This window comes from Venustampulla echinocandica, assembly GCF_003357145.1.
Source record: "Venustampulla echinocandica strain BP 5553 chromosome Unknown scaffold_8, whole genome shotgun sequence".
NCBI classification, from domain to species: Eukaryota; Fungi; Ascomycota; class Leotiomycetes; order Helotiales; family Pleuroascaceae; genus Venustampulla; species Venustampulla echinocandica.
In genome coordinates, this window is record NW_022474213.1 from 1,259,039 (window position 1) to 1,272,155 (window position 13,117).

At 47.2% G+C, this 13,117-nt stretch overlaps 5 protein-coding genes across 5 annotated transcripts; 4 read left to right on the forward strand and 1 right to left on the reverse strand.

Moving 5' to 3' along the window:
* Positions 1–408: 408 nt before the first annotated feature.
* On the forward strand, positions 409–1,775 carry BP5553_08771 (Clavaminate synthase-like protein; the record flags this gene model as incomplete). The annotated part of the gene is made up of 5 exons (XM_032017394.1): positions 409–570; positions 637–804; positions 875–925; positions 980–1,072; positions 1,131–1,775. The coding sequence occupies 5 exons, from the start codon at positions 409–411 to the stop codon at positions 1,773–1,775; spliced, it is 1,119 nt and encodes a 372-aa protein (XP_031866825.1).
* A 1,411-nt stretch (positions 1,776–3,186) lies between these two features.
* On the forward strand, positions 3,187–3,537 carry BP5553_08772 (uncharacterized protein; the record flags this gene model as incomplete). The annotated part of the gene is made up of 2 exons (XM_032017395.1): positions 3,187–3,229; positions 3,284–3,537. The coding sequence occupies 2 exons, from the start codon at positions 3,187–3,189 to the stop codon at positions 3,535–3,537; spliced, it is 297 nt and encodes a 98-aa protein (XP_031866826.1).
* Positions 3,538–5,198: 1,661 nt separating this feature from the next.
* On the forward strand, positions 5,199–6,397 carry BP5553_08773 (uncharacterized protein; the record flags this gene model as incomplete). Its single annotated transcript, XM_032017396.1, has 6 exons — positions 5,199–5,502; positions 5,559–5,737; positions 5,791–5,846; positions 5,894–5,942; positions 6,000–6,062; positions 6,119–6,397. 6 exons carry the CDS (start codon positions 5,199–5,201, stop codon positions 6,395–6,397), a joined length of 930 nt encoding a protein of 309 aa, XP_031866827.1.
* A 1,416-nt stretch (positions 6,398–7,813) lies between these two features.
* On the forward strand, positions 7,814–8,637 carry BP5553_08774 (uncharacterized protein; the record flags this gene model as incomplete). Its single annotated transcript, XM_032017397.1, has 2 exons — positions 7,814–7,855; positions 7,942–8,637. 2 exons carry the CDS (start codon positions 7,814–7,816, stop codon positions 8,635–8,637), a joined length of 738 nt encoding a protein of 245 aa, XP_031866828.1.
* Positions 8,638–10,216: 1,579 nt separating this feature from the next.
* BP5553_08775 (Six-hairpin glycosidase) lies at positions 10,217–12,049 on the reverse strand (the record flags this gene model as incomplete). The annotated part of the gene is made up of 1 exon (XM_032017398.1): positions 10,217–12,049. The coding sequence occupies one exon, from the start codon at positions 12,047–12,049 to the stop codon at positions 10,217–10,219; it is 1,833 nt and encodes a 610-aa protein (XP_031866829.1).
* Between the last annotated feature and the right edge of the window lie 1,068 nt (positions 12,050–13,117).

A 13,117-nucleotide genomic window follows, 5' to 3' on the forward strand; every position in this document is an offset into this window, starting at 1 on the left:
GATTGCGTGCGAACCCCCTTTAATCACGACGGCACATGCTTCACTCCAAGTGGAGGTTATCACGAACCACACCCGCCTCTGCGAGATCGGTTCTGCTTCACCAGTGCCTTTTAACCTATGAGGCGGATCCATGAATCCATGTAGTACGAGGATTCGAATTGCCAAATAAGCTACCTGCCTGTGTACTAGGTGCTTCGTACTAGTAGGTACCTTAGCTACCTAGGTGGGTGGGTATCTTGAACAACATAAGTGGAATGGACGTTAGTGGCCTCGCGACTTGGGGTATCTAGATATTAATATAAAGGTTTCGTCGTTCTATTCCAACCTCCTGGTTTCTGGTCTGGATCTCCCCTCTCCTCTCTTTAATTCTACTTCGCATGCTGCCATATTACTATATTACTGTTCGCCATGGTTTCAGCAATTTCGCTAGCGCCGCTGCCACTCCCTCAATGGCAACGCCCAGAGCCGACGACGGCCGACCTTTCATGGGCCGATATTGCGGTGATTGACTTTTCGTCTTTTGACAATCCTGGTGGCAAAGAAAGGCTGGCCGAAGAGCTTCGCCATGCAGTAGGTGGCCCAGTGCTGTGGCCTGAGTTTTGCTCAAGGCTGGTCTGACGGGGTCTTGCTTGACAGGTCCACACCACAGGTTTCTTCAGCGTTACCGGGACCGGATTCACCGATGAAGAAGTCCGGAGACAGTACAGCATTGGCCAAGGATTCTTCGACCTGCCGCTGGAGGAGAAGAACAAGCCCGAATTGAGGTGCGACTTCGGCCAAGGCAACTATTTCGGATATCGAGCTGTAAGTTGAGCTCCCATCCGATCAGGTATAGGTTGAGTTGGGAAAACACCATTTGCTGAACCCGGATTAGGCCCACGAAAAGAAAATCATGGGTACCGAAGTTCTCGATAACGTGGAGAGCGTAAGAGATCCGCTCCTTAGACGCACAGCGAACGGGATGCTGACGAGCGAGTAGGTAAACATCGCAAAATTCATTCCCGAATTGGCCTACGAGCCTCGACATGACTTCTTCAACCGTTTTCTAGCTGAGGTCGAGGGCTTCTCAAGAGTGAGGTTTTCCCTTTATTGCAGGAAAATACAACGCAATTACTCACATGATCTTCAAGCGGTCTCTTGAACTTGCTTCTAAAATTTTCACACTCTTCGCTCTCATACTTGAACTCCCGCCAGACTATTTCTCCTCGAAACATGAATATACATCGAAGTCCGAGGACCACCTACGCTACATGATATACCGGCCTCGCCCTGTATCTCAGGATGCATTGGTAGAGAACCTCTGGTCACGGGCTCACACAGACTTTGGATCCCTAACCCTCCTATGGAGCCAAAACGTTGCCGGGTTGCAAATCAAAACCAAAGAAGGAGACTGGAAATATGTTCCACCAGTCGACGGAGGCATCATCTGCAATGTCGGAGATGCGATGCAGTTTTGGTCCGCCGGGTATCTCAAATCCACAACCCACCGGGTCATTCGACCACCTGCAGATCAAGACCATATTCATCGTTTGGGGATATTCTACTTTGTGAGGCCAGGTAACGATACAGACATCGCCCCGGCGCCATCGCCTTTGCTTAGGAGGCTTGGGCTGATAAAAGAGGAGCTGAATGACCAGGAACTAAAACAGAAGGTTACGGGATTACAATATGTGAGGGAGAGAGTCAAGAACTATCATGACCATACCGATTATGAGAATCGGAAAGGGAAAACGTTCAAGGTTGGAGATTTGGAAATCGAGGATGAAGCTGCATGAATGGGCATCTTTAGAATTCGATTAAAATTAATTATTGTCTACCTGATATGGCCGTCCTCTGCTTCTCACTTGGCCGACAGTTAGAAGAGAGATACAATTTGTACCGCTCAAGCCAAAATTGTTGCGTCCCTAGCGCTTTGGCAATTTAAGGATTCGGCGATACTCTTGATGATATCTCCTGACAATTTAGGTAGATAATCAGAGAGCATGGAGGGGAATAATGTAAGTGGAAGTCAGGTTGATGGGATTTCCTGGTGCAATTCTCGGTCTTGTCCCTTGATTTATCAATTTTAGCAAGGCAAAGTCAAGGCTGTTCCTTTGTTTCTGTTACTCGTTGCTTCTTATCTCGTCCGCGATTGCTCAGCTGTTCCAGCAGGCTCTCTCATCTATTTACTGTCTTCCACCCAACATCAACAGCGTAAAGAAGTATGCCAGCGTCAAGTCGTGGTTTAGCTTTGATATTTTCTCGAATGTGTTTGCTGTCGCCGGGATATTGCAGGTAAGAAACATCTGTGGGCACCCGATGTGTCATTTAACGCAACTAACCCTTCTATACGAATGACCCGTCATGAAGTGTCGCTGGAGTAGGAAATACACTCTCGATCTGCTATCAGAGCCATTCGCATGGCGTAGAAAGGCATTCAGAAAACAGACCCCGGTAGATCTATCAATCTAATCGATTGTAGACTGCTGAGTAGAATTACTTTCCTTATCTATATTTCCCACGGAGCGAGTCCTGGGGCTGTGGTAACCGGACGACATCAGGTTTGATTTAGTTGCGGGTAGCAACAGTGACCCCGCCCATTTACGATATTATATCATGCCAAACGCTTACCAAGTGGAGATGAAATAAGTTATCTAATGATAAGATCCTAGCATTAGGAACCAATTCCGCAAAGCTACCTCCGTAACTGTTTGCCAAGTGACAACGAACTGGTATTCCCATCATGTGGTTGAAATATGATGATGTTGGAGGCCAAGTTTGCGATCATCTTGGCCCGGAATTTGGCGGCCGTCGAAGGATGTAGGTAATACAAGTGGAAGCCTTTGTATGGTAGCAATAGTGGGTCATTTTACACGATATATAATGGAGCGCATCATTACTTCGAAATTATCATCTCTTAAGACGAATGCGAATAATCCTTTCTCAATTTATATTCCCGCGGGCTAGGGCCATACCCACTACATACCTCAACACCCTACACCCTACCATCTCGGCCATCACACTTCGAAGTTTGGAGAAAATTGGAAGTCAGGAAATATAACTTCATTCAACCAACTTCTTATGCTGCTCCCAATCCTCTTTACAACGCTCATATGCGCCGCACCATCTGTGGCCTCTCAGCAATTAGCTAGACGCCGGGACTACGGTTCAGGAACCGTAAACAGTACCCATGAATGTCATATCAACATGTTTGTCACGTCGGGCCATAAGACCTACGACGGCTGGAGCCGTAAGCCAAGACTACCTCGCTCCCCAAATACAAGGTTAACTCACAATACAATAGTGAAAGCCTGGCATACGGGCGCCGCACAGGCCGATCCTGACTTCGTACATAATCGTGGCGACAGCGCCTGCCTCAGCAGTAGCAAACTGATACTCGACATAGGCTATCCTGGGGCACTGCTCGCCGATCCACAGGATATAAATTACGGCAGGTGGGAGTCTGTTTACATTAGCGCCAGGCAAGGGCCCCAGGGAGAAGGATGGGCGTGGAAGCTTAATAGCAACGAGGAGTTGGTGATTGATAGTCCATTCTAGCTGCACGATGGGTGGCTTGTTTGTGAGTGGCATCACGGATTTAATGCCCCGCAGTTGTTTCAGTTGATTGCACCCTATGATAGCGGGTCTGGGTGTGGTCCAAATGATGTCCCGCACACTTGTGCAAGAGCTGTGCTGAAGCCCAACTACCTCTAATGAATCAATGATTGGCAGACTGAACGAGATAGGTTAAGTTGGCCAAGAGTTTCTAGTTCTGATAGTTTTCGTAGTTGATACGATACGATACTAGTCATCCCAAAATGAGAATATCGATCTATTGCGGATTGTTACTCCAGTTGATCAGCCCCTCAAAAGCCGAATCATATCCGTTAAAACATGGGTCTCGTATATTGACTTGAGAATAGAGTTGGATATCCTGGTATAGGTGTGATATCATATAAGTTTGCTCCTATTAAAAACATTTTGGAATTCTTTCAAATAACTCAAATGTTGCAATTGAGATCAAACTCCCCTATCCCGTAGGCCCCCTATTCAAAGCAGCAAGAATGATGTACTTCTATTAAACGCAATCTGTGCAAAACAATAAATTTTTGATCCTAGTGGTACTAATCGCAGTATATGTAATATGACCTAGTTTTAGAGTTCGTCTTCAAGTTATGAGGGTCATCCACTTCATACGACCATGTAGAAGGCAGAATCCAACTGAACTCTAGAGCCAAATCAAGCACACAGTCAAATCCAAGTATGGGCATAGCTATCACACTACACTACCGTCGCTATTAATATGAGAGGGTCCGAAATTATCCAGATAATGCTCGGAGCATATTGAGAGGATATCAGAGAACGTATTTAATTGTCTTTGCTCTTTGATTATGACTCGTACGCAACAGGAAATAGGTACGGACGTTTCCGCAACCCCAGTACCCGTGCAAGTAACTCATATGCCTCAGAATTGAGTCAGGTCCAACCTGTGTTGTGATAATAGCTTGTGATAATAGCTGATAATATGCCATGTTTTAACCGGACACGCGGCATGCTTGGCAGGTCGACTTCGAAAACAAGCTGTTTCCCCGCAAATACCAAGACTGATCTAGCAGGTCTACGGAGTATAGCTTGTATTTTATAAAAACAGGGGCTGAATCCTTGTCTCCATTTGACCAGGATTCAAATTAAAGCATAGATGGCCACTAATCCGATGCCTATACTGTATTGCATTACCAAGACCCCAGTGAACGCGCAATACCCGGCAACTCCCGAGATCGCTGGTTGTAATAGAACGACAGCCATTGGGTATAATTCTCGGGTACAAAGGCAGACGACTAGGTTGTTCCTTATATCATCTTGATATGCTCTAGAAGGTGGACGGCTTCACTCCCTGAAAACATCCCCGCCACACCACTTGAACTACCAATGCGATATTGTACATTCGCTCAACAAACAGGCTGGATGTATTAACCTCATTTAAGCTGATTCCGATATTTCATATGTCCGTCTAAATGAACTGCGGAGATGCAAAATTAAAGAACGCGTAAGCAAACGTAGACGTATTCATAAGAAGCGAAGAGAAGTAAGTTTAACCAAGGGGATTCCTGAGTATTAAAAGCAAGGCAAAGACATTTGGGAAGCCATTTAGAACCCTTCATCCATACTCAAACGACATCAAGCGTTATTTTGACCTTCCATTTTATCGAGTATTCGCCATGAAATTCAACGCTGTTCTCTTAACTGCCCTGGGTGTAGCTACTAGTGTATTTGCACATGGGCCTCCTCAGTCTGCTGAAGCCATCGCACGTCGTGAAGCTTTGGTTGCAAGAACCACGGAGGCATATTCAAAATGTGCTGCGAAGCTCAAGTCACGCGCAGAAATTGACAGAAGAGATAAGAACACAGAGTCCTTCGTCAACAAATATCTCGAAAGCCGCGGGCTAGAGGCAAACTTCGACAAACGAGTAGACTCTGCAGCGGCTTGTGTTTTGGCCCCTGAACAAGAGGAAGGACCGTTCTGTAAGAGATCCACTGCCAAAAAGAAACATCGTTTTCTGACTTTGACTGATTATTAGATGTCGCCGGAGAATTAATCCGCGACGACATAAGAGAGGACCAAAACGGAATTGACCTTCTTCTCGACCTTCAACTTATCAACGTTCACACCTGTGAGCCATTGAAAGATGTTCTTGTTGACTTCTGGAGCTGCAATGTAACTGGTGCCTATGGTGGAATTGCATCTCAAAAAACTGCTGTAAGTCTGTGGCTAATGAGCACCTGTTCACCATTAGTATTAACTCATTTAAGGGGTTGACATTCTTGCGTGGTCTTGCCAAGTCTGATGAGAATGGGGTCGTGCAAGTGTATGTGTATTCGGATTCTTAGACAGACACTTGCTCACTATCAATAGCCTCACCAAATTCCCAGGTTGGTATCCTGGACGAGCGCAACATATCCACGTAAGTCTGATTGGCATGCGCAATAAGAGGTTTCCATATACTGACGTCCATTTCAAGATCAAAGCACACGTCAACTATACAGTCTCGGACAACAAGGTAGTCGGAGGAGCAGTACCTCACGTAAGCCAACCCCCCCAACTCTGCGGTTGGCTACTCATCAACCCACAAAACTTTAGACCGGACAACTTCTATTCGATCAATCGATCCTGACCGAAATCAACGTGCTCCCTCCTTATACCACAAATACCAATAAATTCACACCTAATGCCCAGGATATGATAATTGTTAACCAGGCCAATAAGACCGTGGGGTACGAGCCCTTCATGCAAATTACCCAGACAGGAAGCCGGATGAGTGATGGTTTGTTGGGGAAGCAGACACTTGTTCTTGATCCTGAGGTTGTCGCGAGCCCAGTGGGTGGTGGTGGTGGTTTCCCACCACCACCCTCCAGCTAGGTTTACGATGTCCTCACATCGACTCGAGCGGGCTTCCATCAATAACGGGCCCTCATCCCAGATTTCCAACTGCTTGAGTTGGGTCAACAAGTCGTTGTCAGCAAAGGCGGGTACAACAAGGGGATAAGGAATCAACACTCGCTTGAGTGAATCTAGATAGTGTAAAAACCATTCTATCTGTAGCTACACCTGGGATAGATTGCAACAGGTACTTCAGCAACTCTTTGCAATAGCAAGCTGTTTCCTTCGTTTCAAATTTGCAACGCTCCAAGTCTAGTTCACTATGAGGCCAAAGGGGTTGGTGATAGTTCTCCGAGGAGAGCACCGCTTTCAATATAAAGCCCATAGGCCAAGATCACAACAGAATCCAGAGACTTCGTACATGATAAATATTCAAAACAACACGAAAGAAACCAAGTGTACCCCCGCGACGGCGACTTGCAAGCGTCACGTATAGCGGGGCCTAAACACTCCCCAGCCTTCGTGCAATATCAGATTCAGGGATGGGCTATTAAATGCCTCCAGTGCCGCCAAAGGCTCTTCGTACACTCGTGTTACAAAACTGGTGTTGTTGTGTCGATGAACAGATGGAGGTTTGTCTTGCTTGTGTGGCCAAGGTTGAGGCTGAGACTGAGGCTGCGCCACCATGCCACCATGTATGTACAGGTACGCACTCCGTACTTCTCGCAGCGTGTCCCGACTACAAACTCCAGCATCCACGGTTTCCTTATCGCAACAACGAGACAATCCTATATTCCCGGCCACCACATTGCCACCGTTGATTAGAGAAGAAAGGGCAAACCCGAAATAGAAGTACAACAAGCCCTCGCTAGAGATAATCTGCTTCAGCAGCTTGTCCAGCGCCTCGTAATGTGATTAGGCAAGGCTACAGACGAACTTCGACATCTCAGCACCTCGCGGCTGCCACTTCTCGTTCTTTACGTGCTATAGGGCACACGCCCACGAACTCTTCAAAGACATCGAAATGGTCATGAACGTGGGTTCTCCGCTGTCTGTTGCTGTGGCAGATACCCCTTCCCCTCAACGAGGCTGTTGTAACCCTCCCACTAACCCGTCCATTATCAACAGGTTTTCCGCATCCTGGGCGATCTGTCCCACATAACCTCCAAAAGTATTCTGATATATGCCATCCACCGCAATCACAGCTCGGAAGGAATCTCGCTTATCACACAGGCGCTCTACTGCCTGGTATTCGTCACCCGCTATTTAGACATCTTCCAACTCAGTCTTTATGGCTCCCTATGGAACTTCTTCTTCAAAATATTTTACATCCTCAGCTCATTATATATTCTATTCCTGATGCTGCGAGTGTATGCTCGGACGCGGGAGAGGGAGAAGGCATGGAAGTTTGGAGTGATCTGTCTCGTGGGAAGTGCCATTAGCGCACCCTTCATCATGGTGATATTCGAAGGAAAAGGGCTTTGGGGATTTATGGAGGTGGGTGCTTTTCCCCTTTGCCCGAAGCATCTCATTATAATTGCCTCTGCTTTGGGATGGCGTTGCTAATACTGATCACCCTCTAGTTTTTTTGGGTCTTTTCTATTATTCTCGAATCCGTCTGCGTCCTTCCACAACTGCTCCTCCTCCGGCAAACCTCCGTTCCGACCGTTATCGACTCCTTCTACCTAGTAACACTGGGTTCTTACCGCGGTCTCTATATTTTGAATTGGATATGGCGCGGATTGGACACCAACGACCGCAAGCCTGAGCCCATACCTATTATCTTTGGCGTCATCCAAACAGCATTTTACCTCGATTTTTTCTGGGTTTACTATTCTAGACAGAGGGTCAAACTTAGGAATGGGGGAATTGTGGATGCTGATGATGTGCGTAATGGGTGGTTGTTAAGCAGAGTTTTTGGAAATAAAAGGGTCGTGGGCGATATTGATGAAGATGAAGAAAGTGCACCAGCCCTTGGTGGTGATGGGACTCTAAATGAAAGAAGCTCCCCCCCTCGTAGGGCGGCGGGGTCGAAATGGGGATCCAGAGGGATCAGCGTTTCAGCTGATGAGGGAGTAATGGAGAGTGAGAGGGACATACATGACACGTTTGAGGAGCAAGAGGAGGGGATTGTGGATGCCGCCGGGGATGCGGATCCAGATGCGAAGTTAAAGGATCCAGACGAGTTAGCAAGGGCATTGGAGGAGGAGGAGGAGGATGGTTTTGATGACGGTGTTCTGGCCTCAAACGGATCGGAATGGAGGGATGGAAGCAACTAGGTACTTTTCGATTGAATATGCGTTTCCTTGTGCTTCCAACATCCAACACCCTGTAATTATGTTGTCCAATTGATAAAGTGAAGCATTATCTTGTCAACCGGGGTATGACACCTGGTTTAGTATTTTTGAATTCCCTGTTGTTTCTTTCACCCGTCCATAGAGAATCTTTTCTAGGGCACCTTTTTTCATTAAAGGCAGGGAGAGGCACCTTAAGCTGCGTGAGATTACTCAAATCCCATAGCGCACAACCTTCTGTATGTGAAATCCCACACATCAAGCACCCCAGGCTATTCCCCCTATGTGGAGTCTTCGTCTATTCAATCACATTTGGTCGCAGCTTGCTACATCGCTTAGCACATGGGTAGCCACAATCAAAGTGTGTTCCCTCTAGGCAGCATGCTAGCGATGGCGATTCATTCTATGTTTCCGATAAGCGGCAGTATGCGTGTGTGAGTACAGAGCAATGCCATGCAACTCTGACGAAGCCCATGCTACGTATATTGCCCTTGCGCTATAACGGAAACTAATTTCTCACAATATCCACCTGTCAAGCCAATGATGACCTGCGATCTAGCATTCAAATATTGATTCGCTGGGCGGAGAGAGGAGCTTTGTTTCAAACAGTCCGGAATGGAAACAGTAGTAGCTTGAAAACAGCAGGTCTCGATAAGCGGAAAATGCCAGTGGTACTGTGCTTTGGCAATATTTACTAACTGATTGACGGGCTGCAGTGAATGCATCAAGCCTCATGCTGTAATGATTTATTTTAACCAAGCTCAATAGGCATATCTCTTCAATAACCTTCTAAACTGTGATTTAGATAAACCTAAAATATTGCACTTGTAGATCAAACCCGTGGTACTGGAATCATAGAGGCTTATGTACTATACGCATTTCATGCCCTAGATGCCATTAGGTGGATGCGAACTAGGAGTTAACAGAATAACATATGCATTTAAATTCCGGTTACAGAGATTCTACCCGCATGAAATACCGTATTAAGACAGAGCTGTCATTCCTAAATCTATCCTATACTAATAAGTTCAATTATTTAGAGAATTTAATAGCGTCCAAAGACATAGACCTATAAGGTTACCGGAAAGCCTTTATAAATGAATAGGCGTCAATAGGTCTTGGATACGAGATGTTCACCCCGAATCTCTAATGAAAAAAAAGTGGTTTCCTTCCGTCCTCGAGCCTGCTTAGTGTAGGAAGCAAAGGCTTTTATGGTCAAATTTCCTTTAACTATTATATTATTGATACTGGGCCTCAACTACTTTGCGATTATTATTACACTACTGATTGATACCAGAAGCTACCGTTTAGACTTACCTAAGCAGGGGATAGTAGCTTGCTTGATTTTACGTATCCTGTACTGTACATATAACTCTTCTCTCTTATCCGCAACGTGGAAGTTTTACAAGTCAACGGCGCATACGAGGGTTTGTATAATGAGTACCTCCGTCTTTATGATAAAACCTGATATCACTAAAAGCTAACTTGGGATATGTATCCGTAACCGTGAATAAAGCTAAACCCTGCCCTAGACCTCTCAATATGCATCAAAGTTACCGTAAGTTTATCGCCCTTTCCTATCTACAACCTCCCATAACGCCCTTAAAACTGACAGACCACCGCCCTGTGTCTCGACGGTCCTCCCTCTCCCTCTATCATTTAAGTCCAGAACACCAACGCCCCTTTCCTCGTTAAATGTATCCTGTTCACCGCCCATAACCTCTTCCGAATGCTCCAAACTCACCACACTAGCCGAGATCATGTTTTCTATCTTCTTCCCAACGGCGCTGCCTTTCCAGTCATCCGGGACCCCTAAGTTTCTGTAATCAACCGCATCATCTGGAAGTTGCACCATATCGTCCCCGTCTCTAAACCTATCACCCCGCAATGCATTCCACCACATGCCGAATTCCCCTATTTCGTTACGTGTATGGAGTGCAGATTTTGCGTTATGCTTTATCCAGGGGCCATAACGGTCACATTGCTCCGAATGATAATTCCTCACCTTTTCGTTAACACCTATATCTTGCGCGGCCGTCTGATAGGCGGACGAGGCAAAGCCTTCATCGAGCAAAGTAAGTCTATCAGGAAGCTGCGCGCACAGGAGAGCGAGGTGGTGAAAGAAAATCCCCTTGAAGGTCTGGCCATCTTGGGAACAGGACCCAGAGGCATCGCACGCCTCCTCGAGGACACCCTGTCTGCCGAGGCCGTACCATTTGCCCAATCCCTGCCGTATTGCGCTTCCATCACTCTTACCGTGGCGATGAGACTGTGACTTCAAATCCCACCCGGTAGCAGCTATGACATTCCTGACAAGTGCATGACCATCCTTCAGGTACGACTCTGAGCCAGTTGCTTCGTAAAGTCCTCTTTGGCCAGAAAGTAGAACGCCTTGGTTGTACGTGTATACCATCTCGTTTCGCATATCGCAGCGGGTATTTCCCGTTGTACTGTTCTTTTTCCAGCCTGAAACGTGATATCCATCAACATATAGCCCATTCAAGTCCGTCATATTACTATCTTTGAGCCATTTGTAGCCTTTGATGGCCGCTGCGAGGTATTTCGGATCACGGGGGCGTCCCGGGGGATTCCCTGTTGGCGCCGGGGAAGGGACAGGTGGTACGGCGAAAGGAGCGGTATTGTTGTCGCCAGGGAAGAATAGGTACATTGATATAGACGCTGTAACATACAGTTCATTCGTAATCGCATTTTTATAAGGCTCCAGATAGGGTGACCAAATCATGCCACCGCTGCAGAGCGACGTATTCCAGCCTCGCGATGCCAAATCCCAGAACAACCGCGCGCGGTGTGCAAAGACCGGAGTCCACATCGTGCCGTACCAAGGCTCGGTGGAGTAGTGGAGGGCTGAGTGTACATTGATGAACTTGATGCTCTCGAGCCATCCCAGAACTACCCACAGCATGTCGTCGTATGCTTCCTGTCGCAATGCGAACGTATCTTGTCCAAAATAGGAGGCAACCAGTTGGGAGAAGTATCGATTGATGAGGTTCTCGTTCAAGTTGGATTTGCCTTTAGAAGATTTGGAGATAGTCGTGAGCGCCGCGGAAACATAGGTACCTAAAACAGCCGCCGTCCAGTCAATTGCAGTAGGCCAGATGCCTTGCCATGGCTCAAAGAAGTTGGTCTGCAATACGTCCAGCGCATCGAGGAAAGCTGGCAATATTTCTGGCTCTGGTGTCGCCGTTTCGCTGGGGAGACGAATAGGCTTCTGGTCGGTGTTCAAGGCCACGGTTGGCTGCTGAGGGAGAGGGAGGGTATCGTTTCCCAAGGCCGCGCTTGCAAGGCATATCACACCGGAGAGCGCTAATATGTATAGCACAAAGAAAAGGAGAAGTGACGGTCTATTCCTATTCCCATTCGTGAACATTGCGCACATGGTGGGAAAGAGGGAGCTGTGAGCGGGATGGGGTTGGAGGGGGCCCAAAACGAAGCCTCAAGGAAAGAACAATCAAGGAGGAAATAAGGAATACATTTGGATATAGGTGTATCGGAATTGGAAGTGGAAGTGGAATTTGGGATTGGAATGGGCCGAAATAAAGATTGCGAGGGAAATAGAGGACCAGACGAAAGATCACGGAAGCAGCCCTGTGTTTTGTTTGAGTGGCGAAATCTGGACGTCCAGTGGAATGGACATGGACGATGAGCTTGTATTTCGTACCTTGGTGCTTAGTCATGCGCATCATCTATCACCACCTGCAACCATGGGCGGGAAATCCCGAATACTCATCCTGAATGCACATGTAACCACTACGATCGCTCAGCCCTCGTGTACACTAGCGGCCATTCGCGCAACTAACTGCTCTACGGTAGCGAGGGCAACGATCGATACACTGGCGCTGCTGCTCATGACAAAGCGAGCGTTTCAAACCCTCAGAGTACCAGAGTACCAGAATGGCACACGATTTCACCCGTCGTACTAGCGACCTGGCCGTTCTCAGAAAGCTGAAGTTGAATGTGTTCCTCTCCTAGGGGTGGTCGAGCTGGGCCTGAGCGGCTATGAGACTGCCGTTTGAAGACATGTCCTAGGCCACAAGAGAAGCGGACAATCGCAAAGATATTCAGGGCGTTGATGTTGGCGGCGAGGAATCATTCATTCATCCAGCATACGGCCTTCAGTGGGGTTGCCGAGTAAGATATACATTTAAACGTGCCAACTGAGGTGGCATCTGGACTACGACGCCTTTCTCAGCACATTCCAGGTTGCATGTATATCAACGATGAAGAAGAGACTCGGAGTATTGCCTCGCACAATGGTAGTCACCCAGATGCCCCTCGACTGAGGAGGTTGTATGATCACTTCCACCGTCAAATGCAAAGCAAGAGTCATAGTCTCGAAGTATAGTACGAGTCCACAGGCCTTCAAACTACCCTTATGACGGCTGGATTCGCCATTCAGAGCCCGTCGTTACACACAGGGCCCGGCATGTTTAATACCGCCTGGATA